The sequence below is a fragment of the Aythya fuligula genome, chromosome 2 (genome assembly GCF_009819795.1).
Source record: "Aythya fuligula isolate bAytFul2 chromosome 2, bAytFul2.pri, whole genome shotgun sequence".
Taxonomy (NCBI): domain Eukaryota; kingdom Metazoa; phylum Chordata; class Aves; order Anseriformes; family Anatidae; genus Aythya; species Aythya fuligula.
This window is the reverse complement of record NC_045560.1, coordinates 8,228,974-8,250,177: the sequence shown is the minus strand read 5'-3', so window position 1 is coordinate 8,250,177 and position 21,204 is coordinate 8,228,974. Positions and strand designations below refer to the sequence as shown.

The 21,204-nt window shown below is 41.6% G+C and overlaps 1 protein-coding gene across 7 annotated transcripts in view; it reads right to left on the bottom strand.

Annotated features, from left to right (window-relative positions):
• Positions 1-21,204, bottom strand: part of DPP6 (dipeptidyl peptidase like 6) — a 551,222-nt gene that overhangs the window by 251,202 nt on the left and 278,816 nt on the right. The window contains exon 1 of one of the 7 annotated variants that reach the window (XM_032181653.1): positions 809-1,235. The exons of the other annotated variants lie outside the window; for them this stretch is intronic. Coding sequence (XP_032037544.1) covers positions 809-865 — 57 coding nt within the window. The 5' untranslated portion in view covers positions 866-1,235. Of the gene's footprint in view, positions 1-808; positions 1,236-21,204 lie in introns of those variants that run through there. 7 annotated transcript variants of the gene reach the window in all.

The window sequence follows — 21,204 nt, the reverse complement described above, 5'->3', positions numbered from 1 at the left end:
TTTTTTTTTTTTTTTTTTTTAAAGCCACCCGCTGATTTTTTTTTTTTTTTTTAAAGGGAAAGTTTCTACCTCATCCTGTCCGGGTAAGTGCAGTCAAATAGGAATGCTTTCTTAAAAACCAAGAGGCATGGCAGAGAATGAAGTCTTTAACTTTCTACCTCTACAGAAATACATAAAGAGCCTACCAAGAGACAGAAAAATTAATCAAGTTCAGATAAGGTGTAAGCACTGCGATTTCCCCCAACTCCCTCCTTATGGCAGCTTTTGCTCCCCATGACACTGATGGCACCTGTGCAGCTGAGCACAAGCTGTACCCTGAGGTATCCCTCCAAGGAAATATCAGCCAAAAAATAAAAAATAAAAAACAACCCTGAAAGTGACAGACAAAGTAAGAGGACAAAACCCACTTCTGCAATTTTATGTCCATCTGTAGGGTGGCTGTCACTGAGCCTTGCTGCCCACCTGCAGCAAAAGGGGCCCTCTGTCCCAGCAAGCTGCCCCACACATGCATGTAGGGAACAAGTTACAGAGCAAACCCCTGAGCCTGGAGGGAGAGGTGCAGTCTGTTAAAAATAGCACAGTTTCAGCCTCTCCCCCCCCCCCCAGCTTCCAGGCACACCGAGAGAGCAGACCTTGAGCCCAGCTACACAGTACTTTCCTCCTGCCACTGACTGGTGACTCAGTTGGCAATTTTAGGAATGCACACCAAAAAGACACACACACACACAAGAAATCATAAATCATACAAGAAACACAGCTATACAATGCAAATCTATGTCTGCTTTAAATCGAGGAAAATAAGCATTACCTGTTCTTGTTGTTGGGCTTGTTTCCCTGATGCATTTTGTTCCTTGGCTGTAGTCATGCTCACCTATTTGTGCCCACTGCAGTGGCAAACAGGATTTTACTCTGTGTGTGTGTAAGCTTGTCTGTGTGTGTTCAGACATACACGCACGCACACACACACAAAGACTAAAGGGATGAGTAACTAGTCCATCACTTAATCACCAGCTGAGAAATTTCCCACCCCCACGAAAAGAAATAAATAAAAACGCCACGTCAAAAAGGAAAAAAAAAAATCACTAGTCTAGCTGGCTTCCCCCTTGAGCCTCTAAAATAAAAGCAGAAGCAGGAGCAGAGAGAGAAAAGGATGCTGTGGGGGCTTCTTCAATTAGCAACAGCCTCTGCAATCGTCACAGAAACAATGATAACTGCTTGGCAACCAGCAACTGGCAGCCGGGAGCTGGGAGGCAGCGCCGTGGTCCTCGCTCCCCACCTCCGCGGCGGCAGCCCCCGCGCTGCGCATGCCCCGGCCGCCCCCTCGCCCTGTGCCGCTCGCTCGCCCTCTGCTCAGCCCTAGGCTACTGGAACCCCACTGTGGCCACGCTGGGAGTCCCAGGGCTGTGGTGGTGGAGGGGGAGTGGGTGGTGGTGGTGGTGGTGGTGGTGGTGATGGTGATGGTAGTGATGATGGTGATGGTCATGGTCGTGGTGGTGGTGGTGGTAGAGGTCGTGATGGTGATGGTGGTGGAGGAGGAGGATGCACTCCCCTCACCTCCCATCACTGAGGATTTAATGTTTCTCGCAGAAGGAAAGCGGTGCCACGAGGCAGGCTTGGAGGATGCACTGTGGGTGCAGGTTCCCACCGGTGGGGTGCTGAGAGTGCAAATGCATCCCAGGGAGGCTGGCATGCTTATTAGGGTAAAAGGAACTCCTCTGGCCCTCTGCAAATCCCTATTGTGATGGGTGCACTTTGTAAGTCGCCTATACTGTTTCCTCCTGCCTCTGCCGATCTCATGCAGGGTGACACAGGAGCTGCCCTGCCTGCCCTGCTCCACACTGCCCAACCCCTTTCCCTGCAGACTCCATGCCACAGCAGAGATCTCTCCTACAAATAAGCCTTCCTAGCCCACTTGCCCACGTGGCTGTCAGTATGGGGTAGGGAGAAGTGGGGTGTGCTGAGTCTGAGGCATAAACCATGTACTGCTAGCCCCCAGGGGATCCCATGCCCTTGGACATAACACAAAGGCTGCTCTAAATGGGCTCAGGACTAGCACAATTTGGGATTGCACACCTTCACTTTAGGTGATTATCAAAATTAATATGTTTCTGTTTTCCACCTCCTCGCCTCCTGCCCAGCACACTCACTGTGCTGGGCTGCATCCAGCCCAGAGCCTGGCTCCATGCTGTAGCATTGTGTGAAGCTAAATATCCTCTGTCACGATGCTGTGATCTCTGCTGAGCCAGCAGATCACTTGCTAAGGAAAGGGAATAGCAGGGCATTTACCTGGCAAGCGATTGTGCCCCATTTGTCCCTCAGTTTTACATCATGGGTTTAGGATACGAGGTGGCGTTCACCAGGAACATGGCTCTGCTGGAGGCAATCACTCCTTCCCTCCGGGATGAATTTAATTCTCAGCTCAGGGTCACACCAACAGCAAGCCAAGCTTTCCTGGAGGTTAGCCCCTCAGCACCAGAAGGTATTTCTGCATTTCCACCATTACAGAGCACATCAGCTCACGGAAACTACAACATAAAAAATTTGCAACGTGTAATTGTGCTGGTAGGAAACTGGACAACCTTGCCTGGTCCCAGCCTCCAGAAGCTAAGAACAGCTCATTAAAGAAGTGAATAGCACCTCTCTAACAAGAAGCAATAATTTACATTTAAATCTAATAGCCTGTGTCAACCTCTTGCTGGGTTATTCTATGACACAGTCCCAGCTTACACTGCAATTTCATCTCTTTAGTCCCAATAGTTTAAGTCACAATATTTTCTAGATGTTTATAGTGAGGTTATTCTCACTCAGACATTTTTCCCCAGCCATCAGAACAGAATTACTTTCAAGGGCTTGTACAAGTGGATCGGTTTGAATTTTCCAATCGGCTTGGTCTATTTCCCCACCTGTTGTATGTAGTAATGAAGTCTTGCTTTACTCCACACTTTTGCTATTTTTCTTCCCAGAAGGAATTCAAACTAAACAAAACTGTTTTGGTTTTACACTTCCTCACAGTGTGTCCTAGAAATTTCTGCAAAATGGATCCTCTCACTGCATAGACCATCCACAGTGTCCCTGACCCCTCAGTCCTGTCAGTCACTGAACTTAATGGCACTTTTATTGGAAATAAATATATTTGTTCCTCTCTATTAACCCTTGCATGCCCTTCCAATGTGTATTCCTTTGCAGTTAGCAATTTGAGACACGCAGTTTTCTTTAGCTTTGGAAATGTCCACTCTTCCTTACATTGTAGGTTTCTTTCCAATAAGCTTATTGTTAGACACATAGGAAGTTAATTGTGCTAATTAGTCCAGCAGTTAGCTATGCAAACTCATACGTCTTAGCCTTGTTACGTAGAAGTGTTATGACTCCAAGTGTTCCCCCAGCACATCCCAGTGTTTTGGTACCCTTATCCCAGTGTTACTGAAATTCCCTGGTCTCTGTCTGGTGGTACTTCTCCATGTCCACTGCCTGTGCAGGGGGTTTCACACCCCCAGATGGCCATGAGTTGCTGCTGGATGTGGAGGAAGAGGACAGCTATGTCCTCCAGCTCTCTGCCACCAACCTTCTTGGATCAGAAGGGACCAGAGGTTGCCAAATGCCTCCTGGGGCAATGCTAGAAGAGGAAGCAGTGAACACTGCTACTCAGTCGTTACAGGCACAGAATAATCTGCTCACACATTATCAGGACCAAGGACATCCATCCTGACCTCTGTGTTGTGCTAGGGTACCAACCAACTTTACTGCTTGGCTTCATCATCATGTATGCCAGATTAATCCTTCCCTATCACAGGACAAGAATTAGGATTTGCCTACCCCAGCAGCCATGCGGACAGGATTTACACAGAGACCATTTAGTGTGCTGCAGGAAGCCCTTCTCATGCCCTGCCAACCCTGAACAGCCTCATTGAATCTGCATTTCCCACAGGGTGCCACCATTGGGACAGCTCAGGAGCGTCACTGTGAGCACAGGCAGCTCTCAGTTAACCAAGGTGCCAGCTACAGTCACCCAAATGACATCCCCACTCAACATCAATTGGCTCATTCAGCACGGCAGCAGGACAGTCATTTCCATCCCACCTGAAGAGGATCCAGTGACAGGTGACAGGACCTGCCCCCAGCTTCTCAACTCGTCTTCACCCAGAGTGCTTGTTTTAAAAAAATCTCACAGTGCTGCAGTAAGGCAGACAACTTGCAATTACCCTGTACCAAGTTAGTCACGTGTGTCAGAGAATCTTTCCTGCTGGAAGGGAAATGCCTTGTTCCCCTGAGACTGGCAGGAACAGAATTGTGCTCTGGGATCAGTCTCAAAATGCTCCCAGGGGTTCTTGGAGAGCATCTTCACCTCCACCACCACACTCCCCCATGCTCAAAGACTGCTGCAAGCTTTCTATGGTGTAAATGGGAAATAATGCTGCAATGGTTCTGTAAGAAAAGTATACCTATGCAGTATTTTTAGCTAAAACACAATAACAATTGTGTATGACCACACATATTACCATGAAGAAACAGCAGTTTGTTATTGCTCCCCCAAATTTAGGGCAGATCAGCTTACTGAGGCTATCTTTGACCCTGCCCCCCATGTAGGTGCAGGTCTCTGCTGCCCATGAAGGTGGAGCGGTCCCATTATGGAAGCTCTCAGGAGTCAGTGCAGAGCTCTGCCATCCCATGCATGTTACAGAGGCCAGATCCAACAGCAGTCTGTGCTTACAGGGAGCTCCCCAACTGCACACATCTGTAGAAGGGACTAGGCAAGGACAGGAGCAAGCCTGCAGCTGCAGCAGGTACAGTTAGTGGATGCAGAGTCCTTCTGCTCTTTTGAAACCTGGGCTTCTGGCTATACCACACTGGGCTATTTATCCCCCCCTCATCACCACATCAAGGAATTTGAAAACAGTGGACAAAATGAGTAGAAATTACTCCTACTCGATTAGCTAAATTTTTGTACAGCCTGCTAATGTTCCTCTCTCCCCCCCCCCCCCCCCCCCCCCCCCCCCCGATGAAAATCATATCCTGTGGAGAGCTACATATTTGAAATTCTTTGTGGAACTAAACCATCAGTGCCTGAGGTGCTGCAACGTGCTACCTGCAGCAGAGCACAGCACATAGTCTGGTTTTGTACAGACAGTCTCTCTGAGCTTCACACCATAACATACCAGGTCCCATTGGTTTGCCTGGTTTACTTTAATTTCTGGGAGGACACGTGGCCCAGGAACACGCATACTCTGGCAATCCGTGGCAATATAAAAACCTACTTATAAGTAGGTTACAAAGGAAAAGTGCTAAAACTACAGTTTTTAGGATACAGTGTTATGGAGGAAGGAGATGTTAGTAAGGCAACTCTGTAAGAGAGACAGACTGCCAGCACAGACACCTACCATGAGAGGAGTTTGTGAAAGTGTTTTAGCCATGGATTTTAGCATTTAAAAGGTGACTGCTGAATCTGTCATAACAGATCCACAGAGCACAAGGTGAGAGGTGCTCAGTAGGTATCTGTGCTGCTTTCCCAGGGGGAGACAGCAGGAAGGGGACACAAGCTCCTGGCAGCTCCTGCAGTAACTATCTGGAGAGGAAGGTCCACCTGGCCCCTGCTCTTCTAACATGGAATGGGAAATCCAATTAATCTCCAAGTCTGATTTAATACATTTCCAGCTGCCTTATTCCCCCACCATTTCAGCTTTCCTAGAGGATTTCAAAGAGTAGGTAATTAGAGGGAAAGGTTTGTACAAAACAGGCTGTCCACAGCATCATTATGGTACTGCAGATGTGCCAAGCTGTGCTGGTGACCAATTCACTCTCTGCAGCCCCAATGCCAATGTCTCATCCATAATAAATCCACATAGTCCCCCTTCATTCTGGTCTCTGTGGTCAGAGCCCCAAGTAGCTCCACCACTACAGATCCTATCACAGATCACAGTAAAACCATAAGAGTTTCATGGTTAGAAACTCCCTGTGCAGGAGTTTATGCTTTTATAGGCAACCAAAGCAGCAAGGCATACTGTCTGTTTGCTCTGGAGGTCTCTGCTATGTGCTTGTCTGAATAAGCTTTGAAGAGGGAAAATTTAATTTTGTAGTTTTGAAAACAGTTTGTGCCCTGCCCCTCTCCAGAAATGTGACAACAGTAATATCACATTATTGAACAGCAATGGTCCCAGCTGGGATTGAGAACTGGAAACACTGAGATGGTAGATCAGCTATTTCTTCAAAGGCAGAGCATCTCTGTTGTATACACACCATTCCCAGAGCTGCTTCTCAACCTTGTTTCTAGTAGAAGACTATACAAATATTTCATCTGGTTCCAAAGCAGTCCCTATCTTTCAGCAAAACCTATCTCTTCTCAAGGACCATATTCCAAAAGATATTTTTATAGAAGGGAAAAAAAAAGTTTTGGCTTAAAAATATATGTATTAATTAGCTTTATCTTGTACCAGCCCTGCTAATGCCACCTCTCCCCTAGGGTCTACAGCATGTTGGGTCTGCCAAGTGTTAGTCATGAGGCTCCATCCTCACAGGAGCTGTCACCTCTGTGCCCAGGTGAACTTTTAGAGTCTCCACTGAGGATCTCTGTGATTTGGGGATCCACTTGGATGATTTTCAGGATTTCAAATGTTCTCTGAACATGCTAGAGGCAATAATAATTATGAATGTAGTTACAGATAAAAATACATCATATTTCTATTACCCATGACCAAGATCATTAAGAACATAATTTAGTGTGGTATTTTCGTTTAACAGATCAAAACCAGTTTATTTAGTCAATGCTATTAATTATGTACTTCAGTGAATATCAGTTCCTTAAAGGGGTACACAAAAATGTTTCTACAAGCTTGAAAACTCTTACTATTTGAGACAATATTCCTCTACAAGCAGTGGAGACACAAAGACAACAGACATGGCAAGAAAAACTTCTCGGTCGATGTCCCAGTCTTATGGTGTTATTACTATTTGTGCATCACAAGAAGATTTGCTAAGGTGCATCTATTTTTAACTTGATCATGGGAATGAGGTTTAAAGTGATTATAATAGGTTTACTTGAAACACTTTTCAGCTGTTTTCTGTTTCTCATTGCTGCTCCTAGTTGCAGGATCCCACAGTTCAAGGTAAACAAATGAGACAACGCTGGGATGCAAGCTGTGAACTCTGCTTACTTGTGTGCAACTTGGAGCTATTTCACATAACGCTTTCCTACTCAAATTGGAGCATGACTCTGGGGAACGTGATAGATATCTCAACCCTACTCACTTTTGGGTTATAGAATCATAGAACCATAGAATCTTTTTGTTTAGAAAAGACCTCTAAGATCATCAAGCCCAACCTAGCCTGGGTTTATGTATCCTCTCTGATTTGCTTACCCTAAAAATCAAATGTGTACAGATAGTCAAACTTCCCTACTTAAGTGGACTAAACTTCTCCAAAATATTACTTTTGATCCACAATAGGGTTATTTTTTTGAGCCAGCACATGTATTTTAATACCTCATTACAGCTCCAAAGGCACATGATTAGCAGTGCCATAGTCGTTTGGCATTGTGTTGTTGCTGCGAGGAATACGGACTGTACCACTGGCTTTTCCCTTCCCCTCTGTCTGTTCCTGCTGGTGTGACCTTGGCAGCTGAAATGCAACAGATGCCTCTTCCTCACATGTTTATCTGTGCGAGAGAGACTTCTGAGGCCCCAGCTCCAGTGCCAGCTGTGAATTGTCTGCAAATTAGTTTTTCAAAGTTTGCCTCCTTGCAGTCTGGCATAGTCTTTCTGCTCCCCATGATCATAGGGACCAATTTTCCCTGACATTTTTTCCCCTCTCTGGTTATTTCTAGGGAGCAGCTGAGTCCCTTCCTCATTGCTTCAGCATGGGCGCTCTTTGATGGTTAATTTGGGAGTGAAAGGATTTAATTCTTTGTTCCTTTATAATATATATATATTTATTTGCTTTATATATATATAAAAAAGCTGTATAGAATAGAGTAATACCTTTTTCATAGCTCAAATATCTAAGTGAGAAAATGTAAAAGAGGCCACCAGGGATGAGAAAATAGAGAAAGCAAAGAGAAAGCAAAACAACCTCCCCAGATTACCCTCAAACAGAGAATCCACATCTCTAAAACAGCTGCAAACATATTAGGCTATTTAGAAGCCTACTGCTTGGTAAAGGGAGAGCCCCATCTTCATTTTTAGCTACAACAGTGATTTATAGGATGAATAAATGATCTGCATATGAGATGATGACTGGTTTAAATGTAAATGTTGTGAAAGACATCTTATGTAAGCACATACAATTGCCTGAGAGATCCTCGTACATAAAAGCCACAGCTGGAGCAAGTGGCTTTTTAAACATTTGTTTTATGAAGCACACTTTTCACTGCAATGGTTGTTATTTTTCATTTACTTTTATATCAGCTTTAAACAAAAAAAAAAAAAAAAAAAGAAAGAAAAAAATAAACTTGAACTTACAACATACTCCATTCAATAGCAGGGTTGTGCAAAATACTGATGCTGTTACATAGAAGGATTTTTATAACATCCATCCATTTAAAGGTGTTGTATTTAATCAGAAGTTATACCACCACAACAGATGAAGTCCTGCAAGTGACACAGGTGTAAGGACCAAGTGCCCTCAGTTTCTGCAGGGGCAGCCCGATGGCTGGCTGCATCAGACCCCCTAGGCTGGGAGGGCTGAGCCTGGCTTTTTGAAGAGGGAAGACACCTGGGGACTGCCACCAGACCCTGATGAGCAATTGTAGAATCATCATAGAATCATAAAATGGCTCAGGTTGGGAGGGACCTTAAAGATCATCTAAATAAAACCCCTCTGCCATAGTCAAGGATACCACCCACTAGATCAGGTTGGCCAAGGGCCCATCCAGCCTGACCTTCAACACCTCCAGGGTTGGTGATGACCCATTGAGCATGCAGGGGACCCTCATGGTAACTTCTCCCAAATGTTCCCAAACAGCACCAAGAGGGGCAAAAGCATCAGCTCTGGCACCTACACCACTATTTGCACTTGGGTGTTGACTGCCTCTTTGGAATGCTCCCTGGAGCTGGGGGACTGGTGGTGCCCCAGTTAGTAGTGGGAGCTTGGATGGCTGCAGGGATTTGTATACTGGTGTGATCATTCTTCAACTGTTTCTAGATCTCTTGGGATGAAACTTGTTGTGGTAAACATATGTTGCTGTATTCCTTCTGGCTCTGTGCTAGATAAGCTTTTCCACCAGCCCAAAATAGCCTTTTCAAGAGCCTGAACAATAAAAACACTCCAGACACTTGTGTTCTCTAAAAGAAGCATACAGGAATCCAACACACAATCTGTCTAATTTTTATTTATTTACTTAGAAGGCAAAACCCTAAAATATTTTCCAATTCTTCTACACAAGAATTGTAAACCTTCAGAGGTGTAAGGAAGAGGCAGAAAACAACACTTGGGCATCGCTCTGCTTCAGCAGGTGGATGAAATAAACTGTGTGCAGATTTATGTTTCTTCACTTGCTTTCCCTTGCTGTGCCTCAATACCCACCCTGCATTCACCTTTCTGCACTGCATGTCTCACAAGGTGTGTGGGCTAAAGCAAAGGATGGATAAAACCTATTACCAGTATATTGAAGTAAAAATGTAGTGCAAGTAAAAATGATATTTATGGAAAACAGGCCAGCTGGAAATGCCTACCCAGAATCCTCAACACAGAGGTAAGGTTTGTCTTTTTTTCCAAGGCTGGGGAAAATAATAATAATAAGAAAAAAAAAAGTGAGAAAAAAAAAAAAAAAGAAGAAAAAAAAGAGAAGGAATAGGATGAGCAGCGTTGACTTAATACTGGTACAGCCTCAGTAGTCCACTTTCCATGTGATAAAGCAAACAGAAACCAGATCAATCCATGCTCTCCTTTTTAAAAATTGACCAGCAGTTTTGATGTGCCACTTGGAGCACCTTTGAGAGGTTTAGCTTTCAGTGAGTGAGAGTTGGTTTTTGAAATTGGGTAGCACTGTCCCTCTGCTTTAACTGCCTCAGTGGGGAGTGGTACTCTTTGGTACTGAGAAAGCTGCACCAAACCTGGCTCCCAGCTCACACGAAACCGGATGATGCAGTAAAGTAGAAAACTTACTGCATGATGTACAATTCACACATACACCACTGCCTGAACACAACCTTGAATAGTGTAAGTAAATCAAGTAATGTAGTGGCAACATCCTGTTCCCATCCATTTATTTGATCTGCAAGTAACACAAGAGAATGGGTACACAAAGGATGCATAGATCTCTATGTCCCATTCATCTTACTGGGGTCTTCAGAACAGCTGAGCTCAGAGCACTGCATAAGACCTCTAAAAGGAGATAAGACATCCTTTATTTATCATTGATAACGTTCATTAATTAGAGCAGGAATTCAGCAACAGCCCCTTGGGTGCTCAGGCAGAGCTGGAGAGAGGGCAGTGAGCACAACACTGGGCAGGCTGAAAACAGTGTTGTTAAATCCTTCCCATCTCTACTTGAAATGACAGACTGCCTCACATTTTACCCCACCTGTCCCTACTGGAAGTAGAATAAGGCTTTAAAATGCAAGTGCATTCTTTTTGTCCTTCTCATGCTCATGGTTACAGTGTTCCTATGACTGCCATTGACAGAAGAGAAGAGAAAGCTGAGGTTGGATGCCCAAAATGTACAGGGGGCATAAAAAGTCCTTTCCTGGGGCTCAAATATACTCTGTGTCTCCCCAGCCCACATGCTTGTTTCTTTGAGGTCTAACAGCCAGGCAGGTGAAGGGTGAAGCAGTGAGAGTAAGCAGCAGTGATTTGGGCACAGGTAATTGATCTGGATGTCCAAGTGCTGCGGTAGGGCCCCAGGAGAGGTAAGCAGCATTCTTTAAGGGACCTGAGGACCTCTGCTTAACACTGTGGTGATTCAATATGACTTTGAGATTGTTCTGTTACAGTTTGTTCCACTGTTACTTTTTGTGAATATGAATAAAATACACAGCAGTTTTACCAGAAAGGTACACTTAATTGTACTTTCCTCCACATAATCCAAATCAACAAATACATCCTTTCTATAGCACTCTCATAATAACACATAATGCTGTACGAAAATAACAAGAAATAATGGCACAAACATTTCAAAGTAACCTACAGCTGAATAATTGAACACATCTCTGAATTATTCCATGAAATATATATATATTTCTCTGATTTCCTTCAGTTGAGAAAATAGCACAAGGATGGGAATTTGTGATATCTGGAGACTGATAGAAAGTTCCCTAACATTGCTACACAGCTCTTGCAAAACCTAGGAGCTAGAAAAAAAAGGCTATGGAAGAATGTGTATTTTTTCCCCTGAAGATATATCCCTTAACAAACCATGCAAGTATGAAATTTGAGCTTGACAGTGCTGTGTCACAGACAGAACCATGTACCTGTCACATATAAGTAATGCATGTCTCATTCCCAGACCTCACTGATCTCTGCAATTACGCATACCCGTCACATATATGTATATAAAAATCAGACCATGTGTACATCGCATTGGCACAAGCGATACCTAAATATTCTCTAGTACAACAGTGTCCAAAAAGACACAAAAGCTGAGACCACTCCAACTTTCAGTCACCACCCAAGTTTTTCACTATCCCAACTATGGATTAGTTGCAGGAAGAGGTGCAGAAGGAATTAAAACCTGTTGGCTAAATGTCAGCAGTAGGAAACAAAAGCGAATCAATAGCATGTGCTGAGATCAGGCTTTGCTGTAAACGATATGTTCTGGAAAACACTTGGGTCTCCATTTAGCTCTGCCAGTAAAATATCCACAATTGCAATTGCTTTAGGAGAGCTTATGAAGTCTCACCTTCATACATGAGCTCACACTGGAAGAAAGAAATTGCCACACCCATCCCTGCATGCTCTGTAGGGCAGATCAGACCTTTTAAAGCAAGAAGGGTCAGATTTTATCACACCTGAGAAAACTACTAGCCTTTTATTGCAAATATTACCCAGAGACAACCTTTTGGACATATTTTCCAGGGATAATAGGCATAGGTCCTATATTTACTCATTTAATCAGCAGCCTTTCAATTTCTCTTGTTCTCCTCCACAGATCAAGACATCTGCTGGTGTGGGAAATGGCTGCTGAATGGGACATTTAGAGGTTTAAACTTCAAGAGCCTAGAATAGTGGAAATAGAAGCTGACCAGCAGGAAAAAAAAAAAAAAAAATCAATTCCATCTGCCTTATAAAGCAAACCAGAGCGGGAATAGTTGGTTAAATACTTTTCACCTTGTGCTGTAGTTTGGTGATATCAGATCAAGCAACAGCTTCTCTGAAAGGAGTGATATGAGAAGAAAGCATAATAGATTGATGGGAAAAGGACACACGTTCATGCTTGCCAGTAAATCTGAGCTCAGCATGAAAAGAAGACTGTTGTACAAAGCTTTAACGAACAGGATTCCTCAGCAGCACTTCACCTGATCATTCTGTCCCTTCCAGTGGTCAAAGAAAATCAGGGTAAATGGGAAAATACTAAGCAACATATCAAGCTTTTAATTAACTACAGAAATGAAGTCAAGAGACAAGCTTTCCAGAACAGATTAATCTATTTTCAACAGACTTTATTCTCTTTATATTTGCCAGGAACAGGCTGCAAGTGATTCAAAATTACACAAATAGCACTATACTCAATAGTGGTCTTGAAAGGATGTTTTAATTTGGTATTTTCTTGAAGCTGATTTCAATTCAGATTGTATTGACAGCAGAATGGCATGGTCATTATTTAATAGTTAATGTTACCTGCTAGACAGTAGTCTGAGATTGCTGGTTTACTCTTGTGGTAGTGTTAGCAAGAAAATAATGTATTCATTCATAGTCCATCCAGCATTACATTTTTTTTTTTTTAATCAACTGAACCATTAGGATGACTCTGTTTATAATAATAAAAAAAAAAAAAATTTTCATATCTCTTTGCTAAATAAAATCTGCAATATAATTTTCTATAGTAAAGATACAATCTTTAGCAACACTGTTAGAGGTTTCCAAGCAGTTCTGTTAAAGAAACCTTTTCAAAAAATATTTTATTTTCTCCCTAATATGAATTTGCCTTGTTAAACTTAACCAATGTTAAGACAAAAAGAGATAGTAAAACAAACCCTTCCGATACACAAAGACCTTTGCTGAAATAGTGGAGCCCACACTGCACTGCAGAGCATGGTGCCAGAACTCTTCTTCACTTTGTCTTTCTTTCCATGAGGAAGAAGCGGTAGTTAATTTATCGGGGAGGAATTCTTTTTCGGGAAACAGAAACTCAAGTATCTTCAACAGATTTTGCACTGTAAATGAAGTTTAAATTTCTATAATCAAAGATACTTGATTGCTTTAAAAGGCTGGTAGAGCTTCCATCTTGGCACAGGCCTGTGCATCTTCTTCTCCCAGGCACTAAAGCTCCTTGACATTACTCTGGCTCTGTAAAGTGGCTATAAGTGGCTCTAAGTGCAACACACATCAATTTTAAAGCCTCCTTACACAGTCAGAGAAGTGCAATGCAGACACAGTATAAATGAAAATCCATTTTTGTGAGCTGAAGTCACAACTGAAAAGCATCTATTCATAAAATAATCCTGTGACACAGGTGCGTGCAACCAATATAGTCAACATATTGGAAAGCGATTGAAAGGAGGCTAAAAGAAAAATAATCTCTTGCTTATTTATTTATTTATTTTCTTGTATTTGTATTATGTCAGTACCCAGGAGCTGAACTGCCCAGGGTTTTCCTGTGCTTTGGGCTCAAGAGGTTTCCAACAGAACAGACTCTGCTGAAAATAATTTACAGTCCCAAGAAGAATATTTTGCCTGACACCTGCCCAGAACATGGCTGTCTATTCCTAAAGTGACCATTTTTTTGCTGTTACAAAGTTTTTCTGACTAAGCCCACGAAGAACTGACATTTCTTTCTCTGGTACTCACTTCTGAGGCACCCTGTACTAAAACTCTTTCAGTGTGTGCAGCATCACACTTCTCCCCTCCTTTCATAGACTATTTCAAAGTACCTTTTCCAAAAGGCTTGAAAGATTGACATCATCATTCAGTAACTTTTGTTTCTGTTACCTTTCCATTTGGGTTGAGCAAGGATTTGAAAGGTACAGTTCCTCATGCAGGTTTCCAGCCTCTGCCAGCCCATCATTGCTAGCCGGGGTTTGATTCACCCTCCACTGAACCCAGGGATGTGTTTCTACCTGTGGTGCTGGGCATTAACAGCCTTGCTGGGTCCAGGAGCTGGGTTTTCCCCTTGCCTGTGTGTGACCCTGCAGCTCAGCATTCTGGAAATCCACAGCTGTTTTTCTTGTAAAGTATCGGGAAGTAATTCAAAACCCAAGGCTTTTTTGTTTGTTTGTTTGTTTTTGTTTTTGTTTTTGTTTTTGTTTTCTCCTTTTGAACACCGCTTATCTGTAGAGTTATTCATGAATGAGACTCCTGATCCATCCACAGTGGGACGTGACGGTGTATTTACAGTCCAAGATCCATTTCAGTTAATATTGTACTATTTACACTCATCTGCCGTAAATCTAATATTGTTTTGATGGCTATTGCATTTAATGTACTCTAGGAATACTCTGCAAGCCAGTATCAATTATGTTTGCAAATAAACTGATGCTTTGGGTTAAACAAAGTGAAAACATTCTTCCTCTGAGAAATGCAGTACTTTGTATCTGCGGCTATTTCAAGTGAATCTTATGTTTTATTCAATTAAGTACCACTGAAGATTACAATGATTCAGAAAATATTAAATGAAAAACATTGATTCTGCAATAATAACATTGGATGAGCCAGGGACTGCTACCAATAACATAATCATGATGCATCAAACTCAATTACAACTTCAAAATTGTTCCTTAATTTCACAGCAATTATTTAAAGATATTTTCAACTCAACTCCTTTGCCATTGACATTTGCACAAAGCCATCTCTAATTTAAAGGCTGATATTTTGTGACCCAGATCTAGACACCTGGCACATAAACTACCAGGCAGCATGAATCTTCCAAAATAATACATGTTCTCATCATCTACCTCTTTGACATTAGTGGTTGCAAAGACTGGATCCATGGCAAGCTGAAGGCTTGCACCAAACACAGACTTTCACATTTCTTTGCATTTTGCAGCCCTACACTCCTCTGATGATGGCCTGTAATTGGCCAGTTTAAGCTTTACTGAACTCAGGAAATCTGTTTGAATTCTGTCCCTTCTGTATTAGAAAGCAAACAAAATAACTCCAACCCACAATCCTTACACACACACACACACAAAAAAAAAAAAAAAAAAAAAAAAAAAAAGCTCAGAAAAATAGTTTTGAAAATGAGATATGTGGAGATAGAAATTCCAAGCTAATTCTTTGTGCCATCATGTATTTTTGATAAAAAGAGAATTTTTTGCAAAGTAATGTGACATAATAGGTGTGACTTGATCAGACCTGTCATTCCAGCCTCAGTACAATGGTTTAAAATGCAATACCAATTCTCATTAGATCCACAGCACAGCTCTTAAAGCATCACTTTTCCCTTACAGACCAGGAGTCTTTCCAGCAGCCATCTTTATAATTATGTTTATTATTAGCATCAATTTCCATTTCACCATTCACCTCAGAGGAACAACAGATGCCTTTCCCCATTTTCAAGGCATATCAGCAATAATTGCTTTATTCACTACGGAAACACAGTCAGTGCTGTGCTGACGCATGGCAGCTCTTCAAAAATCACAGCAACCCCTAATGACAAAAGAGCCAGCAACTAAGGAATAGCACCAACCAGCTTCCCCCCCCCCCCCCCCTCCCCAGGATTTTCTTGAGCCATTGACTTTTTACTCAAGTTCAAAATATTCAAAACATTAAGAAATAATATTTTATTATTTCCTAAGAATGCAAACCTAAGCAAATTTAAGAGTGAAAATATTAATAAAATACAATAAAAAAAAAAAAAATTTAGTGTGCACACATGTTTGGAGAGGTTGTTACAAGGTGCAACTCCCTCCAAGCAGGAGAAAGGAAGGATGGACAGACAGAAGCAGAGCTATGGCTCCATCCTCATATAGAGACAGCAGAGTCAGTGCTAAGGAGAGGAGAAAGATCCCAAACCTTTAAGAAAATCTCCATCAAAATCCAAGGTAACCCATGAGGCAATGGAGACTCCATATATCTGGGAGAGCTCCAACCCCACACAAGGGCCCCATGCAAGCACTCATCCTACAGTCACCACACAGCCCAGCTTCCCTTGCATTGACCTTAGTAACTGAATCTTGAGGAAATAAAGATGTACAGAGCTTCCCTGAGCCTCCTCACTCAGTTAGCCACGTGAAAAACCCAAATTTCATTAAAAAGGAAAAAAAAAATAATTTCTGCTCTTCTTGAAGAAAGAAAAAGCTTGACTTCATTAACACAAGACACAAAACCCAGAAGAGAGATAAAAAGGCCTGAAAACACATTCATTTTAAAAATGCTGATACTCTTTTTCTTTTCTCTTTAGTACGGATTATTACTTCTTGAACATTCAGGTCTGACAGTACAGCAGCTTGTCCACCCAAACATTTAGCAAACTTGGTAATACTTATCTCTAATGACTTCAAAGCCTGAGAAAGCACAGGAACATCATCATTTCATGCATCAGATCTATTTAAGAACACATACAAAGCACTGCTCACAAGCCATAACAGAGACAATATTGTCCCAGCAATAAAACCACAGAATGGAAAAATCATAGATATATTACCCATTTTCAAATTTCATTAAAATATATATATATATATATATATATGTATATCAAAAGCGAGCAAGATTTTGGTCATGCTGCTTTCACTGGAGAAACTCTAAAGAAAAAAATAAGATAGCAATTTAACACAGGATAATGGAATTATATATTTTTTCCCTCAGCTTGAAGAAGGCCCCCTGGCCAAAAATGAAATTAAGCTACTCTTCACCATGTAATATTTAAAGATTTTTTTTTCCTATTTTCATAGTTAGTTTTGCTATTGTTATCTGTGATACAATAATACTAAATTGTATGAGTGCGTCAATCTGTCAAACATTATAATAAAATTGCCTAATAAGAAGCCTGTAAGTGCAGCCACTTTACCAGCGAAACCATTTCTGAAAGAAGGATATCTTTGTACCAGAAGGCAAGATAAAAACAGAGGACGCATTACATTGGATCAGACTGATGATCAGCAGAGCACAGCTCACAGTAATGACAGCCAGAATCAGCCACAGAGTAAAGGTTCACAAATTTGCTTCAAGGCATACATTTTCTGCTGTTAAGAAACATTACATTTTTTTTTCCAAATGCCTTTTTTTTTATTATTATTATTATTTAATGTGCTTATAAAATTTGTCCTTATAATCGTGAATGCTTTTTGTTCCTGCAAACACAGTAGTGCAGAAGAGAACTGACTAGAAAGTACAAGTGGTCAGATTAATTGGGTAGACAGTATAATGAATTTCAGAAAATATAAGACACAGGAATGATGCTGTGCTTCCAGCTTAGCTTTTATCTTCATTAAAAAAAAAAATAAAATAAAATTTGACTTAAATCATGGAGTCTGACTATCTCTCCTTAAGCATGTTATTGATAATGAGAGCAACAGTGGTATTCTTAGTTTGATACAAGTGCCCATATTCTTCCCAAAAGTGGAAGAACTCTTCTCTCAGACCAATCCATGACAGTGAGCTTCATGTATGATAACAATATTCTGGTATTTGATTTGAACTCAAACATTGTAAACATGAGGTTTTCCACCTTCCACCTGCTTTTGGTTTCTCTTCTTGTGATCATGCCTTGCAGCAGAACTTGAACTGCTACTGGGAAATGGGTGAAAAGGAAACCTATTTAATAGGAGCCTGGGTGGGAAATTTCATTGCTCTGCTTTCTTCTATCATGGTTCTTTTCTCCTTGCAGATTATTGTGTATCTGTTCAACAATGACCATGGCCATTTGTCTGTCTGTGTGTGAAGAAGAGGAAAAGACATCCCAATGATCTGGTTAGTCCCATCCCCTTCCTTTGCCTTCCCCTGCCATGAGAGAAAAGGGCTCCAAACTCTCAGGTTCCTTTACCCTGCACCCTACATACATGTGTATATGCCCTACACATCCCTTTCTTCTCTTACCCTATGGTTATTTTGCACATCCCCATCAGAAACACACATCTTGCCTTCTGGCTGCTGCATGACTGTTTAGTTTTATTTGTACAACAACTTTTCATCACCTCCCACAGGATACCCTTCATCTCTGCCCAACTCCCTCAGATCTCAGCACCTCCCAACCGCTCACCCAAATCCCCCATCATCCTATCCCCTCTGGCACACCTTCTTGCTGCCGAGATTTCCCACCAGCACTGAAGCAGCGGAGAGCAGAGCATCCTGTCTCCTGTTCTGCCAGACAAATCCCAGCAGGACACTCCACTGCCTCGTGCCTCCCCAGGGAAGCAGATCTAGGATAAAGATGGAGTTACTGATTCTTGGCAGGACACTTGGTTTCCATGAGCTAGATCTGGCCCACAGGCTGACACCTGAAGAGTCCTATGTGGCAGTTTGATATACTCTTTGTGGACTCCCTTCCAAAAGTAAATAACGCAAGTATTTAATCAATTTCTCTGTTTTAGAAGTGTTCAAGCCTCAAAACATCCTCACTAGGCATCTCTGAGCACAGCCCTGCATGCAGTATTCCCAATGAAGCTAGTGTGCTTACTTATATAATTATATTTATATAATTACATTATAATTACCCTCTGTATTATCCTCTATCCCATTTTTTATTCTTTTTAACATCTTGTTTGCATTCTGTTAATTCATTTTTTTCTGAATCCTGCTAAGCTCCTGGCCTCAGTGATGTATTGTGGTGATGTAGCTCCAGAGGTGCACTGTCATCCAAGCAATTACTGTTGTCCATTATCAACTAATTTCCATTGTCTATAGAAAAACTCAAGGTCACACTTCCACTGCAGCTTTGGGCTGATCACCCAAAAGAACATGCCACTAATAATTACTATTTAAATGCTAAAATAGAGAATTGCAAACACATTAGCAGCAGTTCAGCTATGAAGATTATGCTAGAGAAGGAGATTATCATAACCAGATCCCTGAAGGTGCTGAGCTCTTGCAATTCCTATCTGCATTCCTGCAGAGTGAGTGCAAGAGGGCTGTTCTGGCATGATAGAGTAACAACGCACAGAACTGCAATGGAGGCATGCATGGAAAGTATGCTGCCTCTAAACTGTGGGACAGATCCTACAGTGCCATTGTCTGACCAATACTTTGACTGAAAACTTCATCAGCAAGAAACATATTACAGCTTTATCTTTCTGCAAAAGATGAGAAAATGCCTGAGGAATTTGGCTCATAGCCAAAGAGCAGCAAAATAAAGAGGAAATCCCTCCTGTTAATGTCTGCTGCCTTGGGACATGGCAGGGTTGATGCAACACCTCTAAAAGCTTGAACAATTAGCAGACATGAAAAACATCACACCCAGGACAGAGATGGGCAGCTACCCTTTGCTTCTAGGTACTCTCATCTCCAAACCAGTATGGGAGCCCTTCCTTGGGAAGGAACTCAGCACAGAGAAAGGTTGAAACCATCACACCCCATTCTTCATCTTCTGTTAAGTATTTTGTGACATCAAATTCAGCACTGCTTTAAACAATCTGGTTTGCCATCATTAATAGGTATGAGGCCAATCATCACCCCAGACAGAGCTGAGCTCCTTCAAATATGGAATCGTCCCTCAAGGACAACTTCTGCCAACATCAGACATAAGATTTTGCACAGATTAAAGATTACAACACATGGCCTTGAATGGCTTGTCACTGTCCTGCCCCTTGCTGAATCTGACCTGTAACACAAGGCACACAAAGTATGAGATTTTCACTTTTCCTCCACAATATTTTAAGTCTAAGACTCAAAACAATGCATATGTAGCATAAGAATCTGTAAGATCCCACCCTAATGCTGCTAGATTCTATTTAATACATTTGCTCTCAGCTGTCTTATCTCTCTGCATTGTTACTGATAGTATTTATTCTTACTGAGCTATTTTTTAATCGTTTTCAGGAGATAATGTGTGTTTATTAAGTAGATCAATATTTTGCATGCTATGCTTTCAGGAAAGTCAGATAAATTATAGACTTTGCTTGACATTTGTCTCCTGGTGCAATAATGTGTCTCAGAAGTGCAAGCAAATTTATAAGCCAGAACTCCCTTTTCCTGAGTCCAAGTAAACAATCTTCTATCATGTGCTTGCAGAAGCAAAACATATTTTTCCCTTATCAGTTATACTCATATCAATGAATGGCATAAACACTGGATTTTTTCTTGAGCATCACTTGTGAACAAGGACTGTGTTAGCTCCTCTTTCTCCAGTCCTCTTGAACAACCCTATCCTAGGAGATGGACCAAAAAAATACCTGTAAAAGTTTGCAATTCCACATGCTGCTTCCATCTCAGTGCTGGAATGTAACTCATCTGGACCTGGTGCCTTGTCAACTTCCAACACTTCTGATTGCCTAACTATGTTCTCCGGCATAATCATAAAACTTTTTAGCATTTTGTAGTGTCCGAGGAATAAGTATTCTAGTCTCTGATATGACCTTCAGCTTTTTCTCTTAATACCAATGGCAAACACTTTGCGGCAGCTATTTGCAATGACAACCTCATCTGTCATGCCCTACTCATGTCTCTTAAAAACCTTGTTCACCTCTGCATTGCTACCTTGTTTCTGTGATATTTTAGGACATTGCAGGTCTTTTGGATGTCTTTTTTCTTTTCTCTTTGCAGATCATTTATTTATTTTACTCACAACAATGACAAGACTGACCGCTGTATTGGACAAAAGGACTAAGCTGCCTTTTTTTTTTTTTTTTTTTTTTTTTTAAACAAAAGCAATAATTACAGATTCCCTCATTCTCTTTATATAACTGCATGCACACATGCATTTAGGGAACTGTTTTTGGAAGTGTTGCAGTTTACATAGGTAATTTTATTTATTCAAGCCTCCAGCACATCAGAATGCTCACAGAGGGAAGAGATGAAATCATTTGAAGTAAAAACCCATGAGTTTTTACATCCAAATCTTTGAGTTTCTGATATAACTATCACTATATTTGTCTGTTTGCAGAAGAGACTGAAGGGCTGAAACACTGGAGGGAACCTGCTCTCAACAGCAACTCTTAGGGCCAGGTTGTCATTTACTTTAAGCTTCCT